General features: G+C 55.0%; 6 protein-coding genes across 6 annotated transcripts; 3 read left to right on the top strand and 3 right to left on the bottom strand.

Moving 5' to 3' along the window:
• Positions 1–912: 912 nt before the first annotated feature.
• Positions 913–2,954, top strand: LRP88_04931 (WASP family protein; the record flags this gene model as incomplete). The annotated part of the gene is made up of 3 exons (XM_083241497.1): positions 913–1,122; positions 1,179–2,871; positions 2,926–2,954. 3 exons carry the CDS (start codon positions 913–915, stop codon positions 2,952–2,954), a joined length of 1,932 nt encoding a protein of 643 aa, XP_083102645.1.
• Positions 2,955–3,714: 760 nt separating this feature from the next.
• Positions 3,715–4,450, bottom strand: LRP88_04930 (translation initiation complex factor eIF1A; the record flags this gene model as incomplete). The annotated part of the gene is made up of 3 exons (XM_083241496.1): positions 3,715–4,008; positions 4,120–4,278; positions 4,430–4,450. 3 exons carry the CDS (start codon positions 4,448–4,450, stop codon positions 3,715–3,717), a joined length of 474 nt encoding a protein of 157 aa, XP_083102644.1.
• A 596-nt stretch (positions 4,451–5,046) lies between these two features.
• Positions 5,047–6,059, top strand: LRP88_04929 (uncharacterized protein; the record flags this gene model as incomplete). Its single annotated transcript, XM_083241495.1, has 3 exons — positions 5,047–5,153; positions 5,218–5,814; positions 6,056–6,059. 3 exons carry the CDS (start codon positions 5,047–5,049, stop codon positions 6,057–6,059), a joined length of 708 nt encoding a protein of 235 aa, XP_083102643.1.
• Positions 6,060–9,867: 3,808 nt separating this feature from the next.
• Positions 9,868–11,110, top strand: LRP88_04928 (uncharacterized protein; the record flags this gene model as incomplete). The annotated part of the gene is made up of 2 exons (XM_083241494.1): positions 9,868–9,939; positions 10,004–11,110. The coding sequence occupies 2 exons, from the start codon at positions 9,868–9,870 to the stop codon at positions 11,108–11,110; spliced, it is 1,179 nt and encodes a 392-aa protein (XP_083102642.1).
• A 248-nt stretch (positions 11,111–11,358) lies between these two features.
• Positions 11,359–12,177, bottom strand: LRP88_04927 (uncharacterized protein; the record flags this gene model as incomplete). The annotated part of the gene is made up of 1 exon (XM_083241493.1): positions 11,359–12,177. The coding sequence occupies one exon, from the start codon at positions 12,175–12,177 to the stop codon at positions 11,359–11,361; it is 819 nt and encodes a 272-aa protein (XP_083102641.1).
• Positions 12,178–12,811: 634 nt separating this feature from the next.
• LRP88_04926 (uncharacterized protein) lies at positions 12,812–15,247 on the bottom strand (the record flags this gene model as incomplete). The annotated part of the gene is made up of 1 exon (XM_083241492.1): positions 12,812–15,247. The coding sequence occupies one exon, from the start codon at positions 15,245–15,247 to the stop codon at positions 12,812–12,814; it is 2,436 nt and encodes an 811-aa protein (XP_083102640.1).
• Positions 15,248–17,725: the final 2,478 nt, after the last annotated feature.

The following is a 17,725-nucleotide window of genomic DNA, read 5'->3' as shown; positions in this document are numbered from 1 at the left end:
AATCTCTTCTCCAGCTGTAATCTCATGCTCGTATACGTATCCGATAGCTTTGTTTGACGGCACTCTCGGAGCTTCAGCTTCAGGCTGACGCGCAGTCGATTCCATTTTCCCCCCTAAATGCTGCTCCACTGAACCCACAGTTGGCGGCTATCTTGGTGGTAATCTGTGGCTGCCCAACAGTTGTGCGTGCCCATATACGGAGAAATTTCTAGAACCCTGCTTGTGGCTGAATCTGCGACTCGTTACGACCCGAGCCAGCCCTGAAGAATAGAATGTCTTATTGTTCTTGACCAAATGCCGCTGAAGAATCAATCCTCGAAGCTCCATTCAAGCTTCCATTCCCGCTAAAAAGCAAATCTATCGTTTTCTGCAAAAGGACGTAGGCTGCCCCGCTCAGAGGCTTGGCAGGTGGCTGTGCTGACCTCCCGAAAGCGCTTCTTTCGCCAGCGGCTGTGGCTGGTGCCCGCTCTCCGACTCTTCTTACGCCTCATCAAGCGCCGCCCGGCCAGCCTGGTTCCCCACGGACCGACACTTTGACATCCATGCGACGTCCATCCGTGCTCCTCTCCCACGCCATTTGAGACGGACCCTCTCTTCTAAGCCCGAAAGCTCGGGCGCTGTTTGCACATTCTATTCTCTCTCTTTGTCCGCCGCCTGGAATCTTTGGGCCTACTTCCCACCTCCAGAATTCGGCTGCCTCACGCGAGCGCCAAGCGACTCACTCTGACCAGACGCCGAAAGAGGAGATCGACTAAGCGCCACTCCACGCGTCCAGCTCAGGCGACAACTTGACGGCTTCGTCTCTTCCCTTCGCTCATACTCTTTCTTGCCCGTACATCTTCGAGATATCGGTGCTGAGACGTCGAATCGACCCGAATCCCCTTCTCCGCCCCCCTCGAGCACGACGTCACAATGCCGTCCATCCTCAGCGACGACGACAAGGACACCGTCAAGCGGATCGTGCCCAAGCAGTCCAACAAGATTCAGGCAGTGGCCGTTGCTAGGCTCTATGTCGCTTACCCCAATCGCTCAAAATGGACCTATACCGGACTTCAGGGAGCTATCGTGCTCGCCAACGACCTGGTTGGACATACCTACTGGTTGAAGCTGGTCGACATCTCAGTATGCCCCCTTTGCCTGCCTCACCACCTCTCTCATCAGCCCGCTAACCTATTCAGCCCTCCAATCGAGGAGTCATCTGGGACCAGGAAATCTTTGATACGTGGCATTACAACCAGGACCGAACCTTTTTCCATACTTTCGAACTGGAGGAGTGTCTAGCTGGTCTAAGCTTCGTCGACGAAAAGGAGGCCAAGCAGTTCAAGAAGAAGATGGACGAGCGCGAGAAGAATGCGAGCCGAGCCACCAAGTCTACACCCTTCGGAGGAGGTGCCCAGCCGACTCACAAGCACGGCATCCTGGGGGGTCTTTTTGGTCACCGCCATTCCTCTCATTCCCACAACACGGCCCCGACCCCTCCGGAGTCTCCACGAATGACCTCGAACCCCGTCCAGCATCATGTTGTCAACTCCACGGGAAGCATCAGTGGCGTCAAGCCATCCGAGTTTGCGCTCCTCGACGCTTTTGATCCTCTTTGGCGCGAGCATTTTGGTGCCGATCTGCAGGAAAAGGGGTTAACCGACGACTTTATCAAGGAGAACCAGGAGTTTATCGTTGACTTCTTGAGGGAGGAGCAGCAGAAGCTGAACCAGCCGCATTCGACGCCGCCACCTCCTCCCCCTCCTGCATCGGCACCTCCTACCAACGGAAATGAGGGACGCGGCTCACGAGCTCCACCTCCGCCTCCGCCTCCGCCCGCGGCCGGACGCCATTCTCCTCCTGCGCCTCCGGCCCCGAGAAAAGGCGGGCCCCCACCTCCGCCGGCTCCGCGACGATCCGGCAAGGCGGAGTCTCCTGCCGCGCCTGAAAGGCCAGCGTCACCTCCCCGACCTAAATTCAGCGTTCCTCCGCCATTGGCCGATGCCGGCAAGTTCTCGCGTCCAGAGCCCCCGAAACCAGCTGCTGCGGCCCCCAACCCTGGGCCACCACCGCCTCCTCGGCCGGCCAAGACGCCGCTCGATCCGCAGAAGAACGACGGCCACAAGTTTGGCGTTCCTCCCCCCTTCGCCGGTGCGAGACTTCCTCCCCCGACACCCAGCCGTGGACCAGTTCCCCCTCCGCCTCCCCCGCGTGCGAACGACTCCCATGCTGCGCCTGCGGCTGTTCCTCCACCTCTACCACCAAAGGTGCCGGCATCTGGAGCTCCACCACTGCCTCCTCCGAGCTCGCGTCCCGTACCCCCTCCCCCAGCCGCCAGCAGTCATCCTCCCCTTCCGCCGCCTCTACCACCGACGAACAATGTGCCTCCGCCTCTGCCTCCTACCAGCGGCGCTCCTCCCCCTCCGCTACCCCCGACAAGTGGTGCTCCTCCACCACCTCCTCTGCCGCCAACTTCAAGCGGTGCACCTCCTCCTCCTCCACCTCCTCCGCCGCCCCCGGCAATTTCTGGTGCACCTCCGCCCCCGCCTCCACCTCCCATGCCCCCGATGGGCGGCGCGCCTCCTCCACCTCCGCCCATGCCCAACCGCGATTCTGGATACTCATCAGGTGTCCCAGCGCCCGCTCTGCCATCAGCAGATACTGGTCGATCGGCCATGCTGGGAGATATCCAGCGAGCTGGCGGTATCGCCTCGCTTAAGAAGGTTGATCGCTCGCAGATTCGCGACCGAAGCGGTGCCCAAGTTGCTGGTGGTGAGTCTGGCGGCGGCGGCGGTGCCGCTGGAGCTCCTGGTGCACCTGGTGGTGGCGGTGGTATGGCCGATGCTCTGGCTGCCGCGTTGCAGAAGCGAAAAGAGAAGGTCTCTAAGAGTGGTAAGTTATGACAATTTCAACGATATCTGAATTAGGGTTTCTAATAGCAAATAGACGACGAGAGCGACAATGACGACTGGTAAAGTGACACGCAACAGCGACTCAAGAGGAGGATATGATGAACGAAGCCGGAAGAAATCATGGTTCGTCGCTTGGATGGAAAGGCTTGCGCACACGAGCGAGAATGGAGTCTGCTCCCACACCTTTACGTTCTAGGCCGCTGAGCAAGCGCGGCCGCAACATCTTCATAGGGTTTGAAATCTTGTCAAGTTGGCTTGTTTTGCGTGGGCATCCGTTATGGGTCTGGCACGGAAAGGAGGTCAAGCTCTGGGGAAAAGCCCGCATGGTGTTGAGGAGTTTCAAATTTCTACGAGCGCGAGTTGCAAGGCGAGATCACGGACAGACCGGGCAAGCGTGTGTGTGAGAGTGAGCTTGTTGAGTCTGGATACGTGGTAGAAGAATAAACAGTATTCATGAAAAAGCGAGCGTTCTCTTATCTTGTCTAAACCAGTACTTTTGAGACGAGTGCGACAGTCGCGATGCATGCATGAGAAAACCTTGATCGTCCAGTACAACCAACAAAGACAACAAGACAGAAAACAGACATGAGATTTGATGGAAAGAGGTTGACAGGCCGTGACGTCCCTCCCACCACGGCCGTCCAGTGCTCCACAGCAACTACTGTCGTGGGACCCAAGGAATAGAGTTGGGGGCTCATCCAGGGGTTTGAGAGAGAAGACAGTATCAACGACGCCGGCTGGGGAAACAGAACAACTGATTCTTGACCGGGACGTCGGGGGCTCGGTGGAGTGAGAAAGAGACGGGGGAGACAGAGGGCGACTCTTAAATGTCGTCGATGTCGACCTCCTTCTTGCCGCCGGGGCCGGCATCCGACTCCTCCTCCGAGTCGGCGTCACCGAACTCGAAGTAGGCCTCGCCGTCCTCGCCCTGGCCGAACGAGTCGGTCTCGTTGATCTTTGCGTTCTCGGGGAGCTCGCCGTAGGACTTGAGGGTACGGGCCTCATCGGCAGTGTACTTGAGGATGACGTCGCCCTTGTTGTCCTGGAAGTCGCGGAGGGAGAGGAGGATAATGTCGCCCTGGTTGATCCAGACCTTCTTACGCATCTTGCCGCGGATCTATAGATTGGGGATTTTGTTAGCTGGTGACATGTTCTAGGCGGATGGTGACGTTGAACGCGGGTCATTTCGGGTGAGGGGCAATTTTTTTTTTTTCTTTGTGTCACTTACGTTGGCGAGACGCTTGCTGCCGTCAAAGCACAGGGCCTCGAGACGACCGTTGCCGAGCATCTTCACGACCTGGGCGTACTCCTGGCCATCCTCCTTGAATGTGAGCTCTCGGCGCTGGTCATCGTTCTCCTTGGTACCACGTCTGCGGTTCTTGCCGCCCTATAGAGATGGATGTGTTAGCTATGATGGGTTTCCCTTTGTTGCTGCGCGGCAGGCTTGTGGTGATGGTGGGGGCGGGGCATTTCGGTTCGGTTGCGCGTAGAGATGCGACGTCGAAGGAAATCAGTGGACGTTGGAGTGAGTACTGTACCTTTCCCTTGTTCTTAGGCATGTTGATGAGTTTGGGGTCTGTGTCTTTGGATTGAGAGAGAGGTGAGGTTTGGTCTGGGGAAGGTGGTGATGATGTTGTTGTGGTGTCGTTGGTTTGAGAAAGTGGATTTTTCCAAGGCGACTTTGGCTTGGTTGCTGACTGACGGAGTTGGGCTTTGTTTGGGCGGCGGGTGGGCTTGTGATTCAGAACTAGACCCAGAATGAGTCAAAGTGTGGCGTATGACTGATCCTCTGATACTTTTGCTGCGGGCGCGAACTTTGCTGTGAGTGTGGTACCCCGTTATCATGCATAACATTGACAGTGACTCTGAGGGTGGCGGCTAGGATTTGTTGGCGGGGCAGGATTATTGCACCGCCACTGTGGCTTTTACGGGAATTGAATCTTGAACATCCAATGCCGGCTCCGAAGATGGCGACTTCATCTTCGACGACGTTTTCCCGTTCGCTCCATCGCCTGCTGTCGCATTGACTTTGCGCACGCCAATCATAGACGCAACATCGTTCGACGATCCTCTGACCGCAAAATGGTCAGAAGCCGCTCTGCCATCTCATCATCATGGCGGTAGCTCGAGCTTCATCAGCGCCTAGACTCCTGTCATGGTCCCTAAACTCTCTCCGGTGCGCCTACTCCACAACGACGACATCTGCATCCTCGACATCTACCTCCTCTCCTCCTCCTCGAACAGGCAAACCGAATCTATCAAGTAGAGGCGCGTCAAATAGGGCCCTTCGAAAATCCTCACCAGAGAATGCAGGCCAACCCCGAAGAAAAGGTCTAGAGGGACCGCCGGCGGCCAGGAACCCGCAATTAGACAACCCGAAGGCGCAGACCAACTTTTATATCCCCGCGCAGGCCAAGTTCTTTGTCCAGCCCAATGGAAGGTTGAGGACGACACCCGACGTGTGGCAGTTCCTCCACGAGACGGGCATAGAATACAACAACTCGAAAGCTCTGAGGATATGGCTCGGCCCGGAACATAGACGCATTACCGACAACTTTAGCTGCAGCGTGCAGTACTCGCCCGAATATATACTTCACCCATATCACCTACAATATCTAACACCGCATCAACACCCGTTAACACCAGCTATAATGGCCCAGTACCGGCAGAAATTGGTTGATGAGCAGCTTTGGATATACACCATGAACAGAGGAGGGTTCGTCGGGGTGGTCAAGGGCATCACGCAACGAAGGCTGACTTGGGCGCTGGCGAGTGCGCTGGAGGAGCTGGGACACCCAGGTACGGGGATCCGAGGGACGGTGATAGTGACGTTGGGGGATGTGCTGAAGGCAGCCCACTCCCCGGCTCACCTGTTTGGCCAAGGTGTTGCGCAGGCGATCGATAGGGAGTGGAAGCAGCATCTGTGGAGGAAGAAGCATGAGCCGGCGAAACCGGCACGTGCTCATCGTTTTGGTTAGGGATGCAACTATGAAGGGCGAAAAGTTTATGGATGAACAGCTTCGACCTTGTGATTGGTAGCAATGAAGAGGCTATGCCTCCAAGAATGGATGTACATCTCGTTAAGGATTTGGAGATGTCCAAGTTGTATCTCGCGATCAATCAAGTCTGCGGATACAAGAAAAGCTGCAGCAAGTATATCGGAGATGATGGATGGTTTGGCTGTATATTATTAGTCTATGATACCTCACACTAGTTGTGCAATAACGTGCCCTGGACTCATGCTCTCAAAATACCGGATATCATGTTGTTGGGTGTCCCTTTCCTATGGCGCTTGCCCCTCCCTCAGGCATTTGCAAGATACGAACTTGAAGACAGTATCCCCTTTCCAGGCCGGCTGACTGAGTTTGTTGCCATCGTCACTGCAGGATTTGAGCATGGTTTCGATCTATTTGGTAGTCCCAGGTCAGCAGGGCCAAATAACCATGTGATGGATGATGGGCTTGGCTGCCTACAATACCACCGCGCCGGGCGAGCTGATCGGATGAAGATGCGATGAGAGCCACCTTCTTTCCCGTCCTTCTGGGGCAGCGTGCACCTTTCTCCAAGAAACCCGCTCTCCGACCTTTGTTTTCTTTCTTCCTCCTCCTCAGCCCATCATACCCCGCCCCACAGTCAGTCCAGTTCATTGCCCTCAACTACGAATCCGCGAAACCATCTCAAATAAGCGCATGGGATCATCCGAAGCTCGCCTTTCAAGATATTTCCGCCCGCAGATCTTCTGTTCACTAGGTACTGTTCACTCTGCTCTGACGATAGCTACCTAAACAAGCGACAAAGGTAAACTCATCTAGACCTTTACTTGCTTCTTCATATCCCCATAACTATCCCTTAATTTCTTATGATAAAGTCACCCTAAGGAATTACAACTATTTACCAGATTGCACCTGTTTCCCAAGCGCCCTGAGGATCCTGTTCGGGATGCACCCATCCCAAAGCCCCCGTCTCCTTATCAACGACGCGGGAGTAACCGCCGGGATGAGTGTAACTGGGATTGCCATTGAGCGACCAGATAGGCTGCACAGAGAAGAACTTGCGGTGAGTCTCGGTCAATCCTCCGACGGTGAGTGGACCTGGAGTCCCTACTTGGCATCGCCTGAGTCCTTGCACCATGAGACGATAGAGCGCATAGCGAAACGTGCAGATGCTTGTGTTCAGCGGCAAGATCCAACAACCCACCTCGCAGTTCTCATCGCGAATCTCGTTGGCTGTTTGTGCTCGAAACTGGAGGATAAGCAGCGAGGGCATCGATATTTGTCTGCGCAGCTGCAGCGGACTGAATGAGCCACCCCGACATTCTGTCCAAGTATTCAGGCTGTTTGTTGTTCACTCACCCACGGAGCTCCTGCGCGAGCCTCTGTTGAGCTTCATTCATCCTACCCTGACACCATGCGTCGACCCGGATAAGATTCCGCTTCATTTCGCCAATAATCACAGGTGCTCTTGAACCGCCCAGTTACATGGCGTACGTGGAGTCGACGTTCTCAGGGATGTTCTTGTCCCCCAGAGGAGCTGTGTGATCTGTCTGAACAATGGCTGGGTATCTCTGCCAGGCGGCGAGTACCACATCCGATACCTCTGCGTGCCACCAATGCTCGATATCGGCTTCGGTCTCGAATCACCAGTGTCTCGCGTTCGGCAGCTGCCCGACTTCGCTCGTTCGCTTTTCCTCGTCGTCCATGAGGGGGAGAAACGCAGTGTCAAAGTCCACCCCAGTGACTTCACCGCTACCCATATCCATCGTCATGTGAAGCCGATACCTCCGGAGGGGCGCATATGACTTTGCCCATGTTTTGCTAGTGTATGAAGTGATATCGAGATTGTCTATAGAGTTGGTAGGGTGCTGGAAGATGAGTGACTGTACTGAGCTCATGGGAATGATGGTGATGATAATGATGATGATAGAAGCTTATGGATTTCCTAAGATAGAGCCTGATGACTACCTAAACCCCCTCAAGGAATGGGGTCAACAAGGCTCGCTGTGATGAACATAATCACCTTGTTGCCTGCTCGCTGCTGCCTACGGTCTGCAGTTGGCAGGAAACAACCACCCAACAGCACTTCGTTCTCACAAGGCGGCACATAAGGCTTTCGGTACACTCTAATGCTTATATGATCCAACGAAAGGATTATTTTTGACTAGAAGTTAGGAAAAATAAGCCTAATTATCTTAATATAATGGGATATACTCTTCTTTTAAAAAACAATGCGAAATATATATGTTTGTCCTATTTACAGGTCTAAAACTTGTGCATTGAGTAGGCGCCTAGGTAGTTACCTAGTTAGTTACCCATTGCTCGTCTGGGGCTGACAAGGATAAATGTGTGGTCGAAGGTTCAGGGGAAATGGAACCAACTTGACCAAAACACAGCCAATTCAACAGAAACCTCAGTGTCCATATTTGCGTCAACCTGGAAGGCCACTTTACGATGCCGCAATATATTCGAGTTGGGCACAATCCGCAGCCGATGACGGCGGTTGAGCTACCCAAGTTCAAAATTCCTGGTGAACCGGATCGGTATCGTTTGACAGCAAGGGGCATAGCCCGAGAGCCCACCCCGTCGTTGCAATCAGTGGTCAGTCGTAGCTGAGGAAGTACTCTCGCAATGAATCTTGGGTTCATGTTGGTTTGGACAGCAATTTTGGTTTCGGACGCGTCTGGTTTCTGCCACTGGCCGAGCTGTTGATAGTTATCATCCCAATGTGCTGCGACTGCGTGTGGACCCTTCACCACTACAGCGATTCATTCACCGCGTGGTTAGCTTCATCCCTCAGCTGGTCCGTTCCTACGTCAAGAGCGTCTTTCCGGAGTGGTTTCTCCCAACAAACATTGTCCTCAAAACTGAGAGACAAGGCAAAGAGGAGGAGCACGGAGATCCTGATGAGCTTATGGACACCGAGATCCGAGCCTACAAGCAATTGAAGCCCGTGCAAGGCGTCGTGGTGCCCACCTACTATGGCGAAGTTCGGTGCAATGGTTTCAGGTCGATAATCGTTCAAGACGTCGGGGGCGCATCTTTGCGCGGGCCCGAAGGTATACTGCTGGAATTCGACGAGTTTGCAAGGCTGCTCGAGGAGTGTTACATTGCGCTCATCAGCTTTGGTGTGAACCTCGAGGATAGTCAACTGGGGAACTTTATCCTGGTGGACGGCAAAGTGATGGCCGTAGATCTGGAGATGGTGTCTTTTTACAGGACTGAAGATGAGATGAAGCAATTCATGTACATGGACATCAGCGACTTGGCACGTAGGTACCAAGACCACCGTAAATATCTGCGAAGGGAGGGAGGGAGGCTAATTGGCATTAAGCTTTCAACATTGAAAGAACCTATCACACCCAAAGTAAGCGACTTTTTAGGCCATCGTCTCTGATCCCATTGTTAATCTCCCGGCATCTTTATCGATCCCGTCGGCTCCAGGCCGAAACATGTCAACGGGCGCGGACGGCAGCCTACCTACCTAATTTAAGGAACAAAGAGACAGGGGGCAGTTCTGGGCTGACGCAGCTGGGGGAGAGCCTCACAGGGGATCCGCGTCGGCTGGAGTGCAAGTCTAGGTGCTAATTTACAGGGGCTCAGGGGGCCGTGCTTCCCCCCGACTTTACTGGCGCGGAGCAGGCAGCGGCAGCCAGTCTGCTTCTGCTTGGCGCTGTCTTGTCGCGCGCCAGAAAAACCGTCACCCTTCAACCTCCACAAACGAACAGCTCAGCAGCTCCAGGCGAAGCTAATTCCACGTCGACGTTATCGCACTGGACACTATCACCAACCTCCTCTCTTGCACTTACGATACGGCCTCTGCGCACACGGATCGGGAGTAGACGGATCTTGGCCAGCTTCTACTTGCATACCCTTGTTTCATCCTGAGCGTGCATCTCTGCCGTATCCTCGTGCCCCATCGCCATTCATCCCTCCCTGTCATCATCACCGTTCGCCCTTATCCTGCTGCGACTTTTGCTACCATGCTCGTCTCCCTCACCGTCGGCAAGGTCGACGCGGGCGTTACCGTCCTTCTGACGCCGGATAAGCGTCTGGTGAGTTCGAATCGCTGTTCTTCCGCTTGTATCTGTTGCTGACACAATGCCTTTGTCCCTGTAGATCGAGTTCCCTTCCATCCTCCTCCCCCCCAACATCTCGTCCGGAAGCATCGTCGACATCAACGTCTCGCAGAACGCGACCAAGGAAGCCGCCGCCGACCGCGCTTTCCGCGCCCTCCAAGATCAGATCTACAGCTCGTTTGGCGCCTCGGAGCCCGTCACCCCCGTCCTCCGCTGCCGCAATGCCACCCAGACTTCGGTCGTCCTCGAATGGGACCCCATTCAGCTCGCGACCGCCGACCTCATGTCTCTGAGCCTCTACCGAAATGGCCAAAAGGCTGGCAACATCCCCCGTCCGCTCCAGATGCACAGCACAAAGATCAGCGGCCTCGCTGTCGACACCGAGTACACCTTCCACCTGGTCCTGCGCACCAGCGCCGGCACCTTTATCAGCGAGCGCGTGCCCGTGAGGACACACAAGATGACGGATCTGAGCGGTATCACTATCACAACGGGTATTCTGCCGGGAACTACCAAGGAGAACTTGATCAAGGCGGTTGAGCGCATTGGCGCCAAGATTGTTGACGGTGTCCGCATTGACACGACGCACTTTGTCACCACTGAAGGCCGGGGGCAGCAATGGGAGAAGGCTGTCGAGAGCAACATTCCCGTCGTACGTCCCGAATGGGTTGATGCCTGTGAGAAGACTGGCCGTATCCTCGGTGTCACAAAGTTCTACCTCGATGCCATGAAGCCTGGACCCCCGAGCGAAGAGCCTACGCCTCCCCCTCCGCCACCCCCTGAGAAGAATGAGAAGAAGGAGGAAAAGGATCTCCCCGCACCACCTGCGCAGAACGGTGAGCAGTCAGCAAAGCCAGAGGAGAAGAAGGAGGAGCAGACGCAAAAGAATGGCGACTCGCAGAGCTCGAGTAGCGAAGACGATGACGTACCCGAGCAAAAGGCCAAGGCGGAGCAGCAGGCGGAGCAAAAGGTGCGGTTCGAGGACAAGGAGGAGAACAAGGTTGCCTTACGGCCAGCCGGCAGCGAGCGAAAGAGTGAGGACAAGGACGACAAGAAGGCCAATGTAGAGGATGAGGCTGACGATGACGCCAACGCAAAGACGGCGCCGACGCCTGACGGGGCATCCTTCCAGGAGGTGGAACTATAGACATACAAAAAGAAGACGTTGTTGGTGGTTTATTTCACGGTTTCAGTTCATCTATATGAAAGCATGCCTTGATGGATTTCCCCCTCGGATGGCGCATGACAATTGAGTTGCTTGCTTGTCCGATATGTCTCTTATACAGATCATGTATGACTACCAATGTTGGCTGGGAAGGTTTCGGGACAGCGACAGAGCAGATATTATTTGTTTAATCAGTCATGTTTGTGTTTTGGTCTTTTACCCTTCAACGTCTATGGCGGAACTTCTTGTCCCTCCCATCCCCAACACTTGCCTCTCTGATCCAGACTCAACCCCGTGGCGACACTCACAAGCTTCTCCGCTGCGTATTCGGGGCTGAATAGTTTGCCTTCCTCCACACTGTTCCAAAAGTCCTTGCTGAGATCCGTCTTTACTGTTCCTGGGTGATAGGCGACTGAGATGGCCTTGTCACCGCTTCGACCTCGCAGGAAGTTGTCATAGCTCTTGCCCAAGCTGATGACGCCGGCTTTGCTCGCCCGGTACGAGAACCATCCTCCTGAACGGTTATCCGTTGTTGATCCTACACGGGCCGCCATGCTGAGCCATACAGCATAGTCAGGGAGTTGAAGCTCGTCACTTTCGGGGCTTGGAGCGAGCTCTGTCGTCCGCTTGGGGAGAAAGGCGTCAAAGTGCTTTATGAGAAGTAGGGGGCCGACAGTGTTGACGCGGAATTGCTCGAGACTCGCCTCAGCGTCGATCTGACTTGGGTTCTTCTCGGGTCTCAAGATGCCGGGAATGGCACACGCGAATCGCAAATGATGCTTATCCGTGGGGAATAGACCTGCCGCTTTGGAAGCTGCCTCGCCGAGGGACTTGTCGTCCGTCACGTCGGCGTGAACGATGGAGAGCCTCGAGGCGAGGCTGTCGCTTTTAGGGAGACCCTCGAGGAGAGAAGCCTTGACATCCTTGGGGTCATGGCGGTGACGAGCTGTTGCGAGGATGGGGAGGGACGTCTTTTGGAGGAGGTGACGGGTCAGGGCGTAGCCTATGCCACGGGTTGAGGGGGAGACCAAGATCCAGGGTTTACTCATGATGAAGCTCAATTACTTTTGCGGGAAGCTATAGAAGAATTGATGAAGAGTTTGAATCGGCATTGATAGAGCGTCGGATTTCTTTTCAACATGTGTCTCATCTCCATGGGTATAGCGAGCCTCATCGATGATGCGTATATCCTCAACTCCCACGATCGACGTCATGCAAGGAATCTACTCAGATCTCAGACAATCCGCCACGGGCCCCGATCGATGCGTTAGCGCGACAATCCGAAATAGGAAAGACAAGGAACCGTTTGAGATTTGAACCGTGTCATTGAAAAATAGAGTTGAGAAACGTTTTAAGGGTGAGGCGTTTGGATTAAATGAGAGGTTATTGCCATGAAATAAGGCTTGATTTTGTTGTAAGTGTGTGTATATATTTAGTAAGGAAAAATACATGGGGTTTGAAGGATTGAATACATGATAAGGATAAAAATAACCCTCTAAACTCGTCATGACAGCCGTTAGCTAGGAAATATTGTCTGGTGCAGAGACAGAAACAATGCTGAAGTCAACATCAAGCATTGTGAAAACAAAACCCAAAAGATCAAACGCTCAAGAGATAAACCAACCCCCCCCCCCCCCCCCCATAACACTCCCATCACAAATACCTTGCCCTTGGATATCAATATCAAACCGCGAATGCGTGCAGCCCGTCCTGTTCCATGCCGAGCGACCTGGCCTCGAAGCTCAGTCGCGATCGTCCAGCTAGCTCCCTCATCAGCGGCTCGATCGTGTCAAATCCACTCATGTCATCGCTCACGTTTCCTGCCTCCAGCTCCTCCTTTGTCCTGACCAGCTGCTCCAGGAACTCTCGCTCCGACGTGCCTCCTGGTCGAGCCAGCATCCGGCCACGGCTGGTTTGTCGTGATGGTCTCCCCTGAGGGCTTCGCTGACGGGGTAGCTCCTCGTCAGAGACCCAGCCTTGGGCGCGTCGGGGTTGTTGGTCCTCGTGGACGTTGGCTAGGGTGCGGTTTAGGTTGTCGAGGACAGGTACGAGTGCTCGTAGCCATACATCGCCGTTGCGCTCTAGTCGACGGACTCTTCGCTCCATCTCTCTAATTCGATACTCGCGATACGCCTCGTAGCGGCGTAGAACCTCCTTCTCCATCGTAGGGACCTTGTTCTCCTCGGTTCCCTCCTTCGTCATGACCAGCTTCCTTGCTTTCGATCGGGGGCTCATCGCCCTGGCCTCTCGAACCTTGCGCTCCTGCTCCCGAGCTGCGTTCCACTCTCGTCGTCGTGAGAGCGAAGTTCGGTCGTACCCCGTTTTCTTGTGAGCTGGTGATCCATGTGTAGACTGGGGAGGAGTTGGGTTGCTTGAACTCTCTACGTAGGGACGAGGTGGTGAAGTAGTGCTGCTGGACAGATCCTCCTGTGCAGCTTTTGAAGGTGTCTTTGGTACAGTCTTGGGCTCTGGTTCTGAAGGCTCTGTCGTCTTCTTTGATTCAGGTTCAGGTTGATCTTGAGCTTCATCGGGAAGTCTTGATGATGGCGGAGGCGATGGCTTGACGTTCGCCACAACCATGATGGGACATATGCTCTGTCGTTGCGGTGACCTCACAGGTACCGGTGGAGGCTTCTCCGCATCCTCCTCGTTTGACGTCTCCTTTGCCTTGTCCTGATCACTCTCTGGCATGATCTCTGTCGTAACGATCAACTGGCTCTGACGCTTGATGCGTTGCGCCTCCATGTCCTTGCGCTTCTTGTCCCGGACCTTTTCACGGCGACTCTGTGTCGACTTGACCGAAGGAGTAGGTGAGTTTTCATCCTTTGTGACTTGTTTCTTGGGCTTCTCTGGCTTCTCTCTCGAGTTTCCCAGCGGGCTGGTGGTGATGACCGTCACTGGAGTCTCCTCCGTCTTCTTGGTTGACGATCGTATCCGGGACTCCTTTACTGCAACAGGCTTTGCCTCGACTGGCTTGGCCTCTGCAACAATTGGGTCGTTCTCGCTTGTCGTTATGATGCTCTTGGAAAGTGACTGAGATCCCTCTTTGGAAGGGGGCCTGTTAAATGAGAGAGGAGCTGGATGAGCTTCGGTTGGCTGAGACATCATGGCATCGATAGATGACGTCCCCGGATGCACAAAGCGACCGCCCGTCATGCTGGTGTTTCGCGATGGGAGGTTGTCCCGCCTATTTGAACTTATTGGCGTCGAGGTTGACTGATCGTAGTCGTGGAACTCCCGAGATTGCTCATTGGACTGTTTGACCTGATCCGGCGACAACACTCTCGGCGGCGTCGCGGGGATATAGACGTTAAAGTACTCGGACGTGTCTCCGTGGCTGCTGCTATTAATAGCGCCGGGGGAGTATGCTCTTCCCAGGGTGGTGCTCTGAGGTCTCTGGTGGTTTACCGAGGCGGGACTCTGCGTCGAGGCAGGACTGGTTGAGGATGACTCCCGATCCTCCGTGACAGTTCGGAGCACCGTGACGACGCCCTTGTCGTTGAGTACAGCCCTCGTGGGGGTGTATCGTGATGTGAGCGGCTTGACACTGCGGTGCTGATAGACGGGATACTGCGACCTGGGGGTCCGGCCAAAGGGTGAGGCGTCAAGCGGGATGGAGATGGCGATATGCCGGTGCCCGCCTATGGTGATGCCCGAGACTGCAGAGTCCGGGAGCCGGATGGTCTGGGGCGTCTTGGAGAGGGATCTGCTGCTCCTCCTCCTGCCCAGCTTGCGCAGCCTGTACCAACGACCCCTGTCCTCGTCGCTGATGTCGTCGGGGATGGACATGAAGTTGCCCGACGGCGGCGCGTGGTTCCTCAGAAAGTCGATCAGCTCCGCAAGCCCATCCTGCCGGTCTTCAGGGTCTTGCTGGTCCAGGAGGGTGTCGTCGTGGAATTCAACGTCCTGGCTGGGCCGGGTGAGCAGGTTGGAGGCTGACTTTGCCCTAGGCCGGGTACGTGCTGCTGGCGTTGTCGAGCTGAGCTGCGGCTGAGACTGATGTTGCTGCTGCTGAAGAGGCTTCGAGGTGTAGGATGACGCGGTTGTGCGAGGAGGATAGCTGCCGCCATTGCCCGACGTGACAGAAACCTCGCGGTTGACGCCAATAGTTTGAGCCATGCCGGGCCACTACTAATACGAGAGACACACGCCCAGCGGCCAAAGAGCTATGTGCCTCGCCCAAAAAGACTTGTTCCCAGTTCCTTTGCGCAACTATGGTGCACTTGCATCCATGAGAAAGAGAGGAGAAAGAAGCCCTGTCTCAGTCAGTATGCGGAAACCCGTGAACCTCGTCACCGGTTCTTTCTTGCCTCTTTGTGCGTCCAGTGTCACCGTCCGTCCCCTCGGGGCTTTTCTCTTTGCATGCAGTGTTATGCTTTGTCCTCCTCCCTCCGGTGGGTGAAGGCCGTCAAGGGCCAGGAGGGAGGAACTGGATGACAAGAGAGAGACACGGCTGGTTGCAGGAGGCAGCAAGTAGTATCAAAGTACAACAGCTCTCTAACGATCAAAGTCAGCCACGGGGGTTAGAGCTTTGTGAGAGACGAGATCAGGTCAAGTGGGATGGGATGTAAGTTGGTGATGTGTCGAAAGTTTGGTGTTGAGGGAAGAAATCAGGTTTGCAAGGACACAGACCCTGGGGGCGGCGCCTCATGATCGAGCTCTCTCTTTCTCTCTCCCTCCCAAGCAGCCTCTTTTTTTGCGCAAGCCCCAGCCAGGGCTCTCTTTTAAGTCAGTGAGGTCTCAGTGCCATGCCGTCACCAAGCTTGGCCGCCCCATCCATGTCCTAGGAGCGCCACCCTTGATCGAGAAAGGGAGGGGGGCCAAGTGCCGCTACCAGTTGGACGGCGTTGTCCCCTTTGGCTCGGAAGGGGGGGAAGGGCCCGTTGACGGAGGTCGGTAGAAATGCTGGGAAATGGCCCTGAGCTAGCCACAGTCATGGTGCCGCAGCCGTAATTGCGACTCTGACGACAGCACGTATCCAACCCATCGGGTTGTCGCTGTAACCTGGTGACCACAAAAGATCGACGCCGCGCGGCGGGTACCCCATCGTTCAGTCGTGTCTCTCTCATTCAACTCTCAGATTTGATACTGGAGATCTCATTTCCAGCCCCGTGGCTAGCTCGCTTTCTTTTTCCTCTTGCTCCCCTCCTCTCTACCTGCAGCTGTGGCAGTGGCAGCATATCCGCCCACGCACATCAAGTCCTCGCAGTCCAACCTCCCTGCGAGAAAAAGAAACGAAGGAACAATAAAAAGCAAAGCCGCGTCCAGCGCATTGAGGGTCCGAGAGGGTCCCCGGAAGTGGAAGTGGACAGGGATCCCGGATCGTAGACGAGAGGACGAGAGGGTCGCGCCTTGGTTGGAGCTCAGTCCCCGTCGAGATCCAGGACCACCCATCCCATCGTCAGTGCTCGCAGCAGCTTTGTTGTCTGTCGTCACATTGTGTGCCGTATTTGTGCTCTGTGTTCCCCCAACCTCCCTGATGGTTGGACGGGATGACATTCTCTCACCTATCCCACCAACGAGTGCTTCTCACCCCAACCAAAGCACAACCAACTCTCCTCCTTTCAGCTCGCCCGAGGCTCTTTTCAGGAACGCCGCACGCGTCAGGCACATCAAGCTCGGTCCAATCTCCAGCTGTGCTCCTCAGCCCACACCCCGGCGCAAGGTCCCCCAGGCGCAAATGCTCCACGGTCAGAGGCCCTTCCGAGCGCCACCGCTGATCTGCCCTGCAGAGCACCGTTAGTGCCCTGACCAAAGCCAGGTTTTGCCAGCCAGGGCTCTCGATTGTTCGGCTTGTGATGTTGGGTGATCAACTCTCTTTCTTTTCAGGCCTGCCATGTTGCGTCTTGGCATCTGAGCTGGACTCTTCAACGCATGTCGTAAACAGTTGTGATCGTCAGAGCCTGCTTTGCTTGCCGGCATATGCTGCGAGACTCGCTCTTCCTCTCCCCGCCTGCGCCCGGTGAACGACGGGTTGTTGCCAGGTTGATGCCGATATTGAAAGACCCCCTTGTCCCTGTACCGGACCTGTGATAGAAGACCCCTGCTCGCTTTCATTACATCGCGCCCTGGATGGACCAGGACCCTACCTCGCACCCCAACTACCGGATCCTTCCTTTTAGCGAGAAAGTCTGCCCATGGGCAAACAAAATCGCCTCATTCGCCGGCGCGTTCGTGTTTCAATTTGCGGAATAGAGTTTGGACGACTTGACAATTCTCCGGTCCGTGATGATGTTTTTGGGAAGAGTGTTTTGAAACACCAACCCGGTGCATATTCACGCCTTATGCCTTTGGTCTAAGGATTAGAGAATGGTTAGAGCCCGCTTTGTTGAGCCTCTACTCAAGCTTGGATGTTTTTCTTCTTCTAAAATTACCATTTCACAGTAAAATGAAGATATCTTATTGAGCATTCGCTAAGGATACCCTCTGGCATGTCGAATTGCCAGGTTGGTGACCACCCAAGTCGGACCCGTGAGCACAGTGATGTCACGTGACACACACCAAACATCACGCTCCCGAGTCTGAACGTGCATCCAATGTTGAACAGATGGAAATAACGGTCAAGCATTGTTCTGCTTGAGTCTAGCCAGACCCGGC

Source organism: Fusarium phalaenopsidis (genome assembly GCF_050370095.1).
Source record: "Fusarium phalaenopsidis strain FUZ10S chromosome Unknown contig_32292, whole genome shotgun sequence".
Lineage (NCBI taxonomy): Eukaryota > Fungi > Ascomycota > Sordariomycetes > Hypocreales > Nectriaceae > Fusarium > Fusarium phalaenopsidis.
Note: the sequence above shows the minus strand (reverse complement) of the source record. Positions and strands in the feature narration are given on the sequence as shown.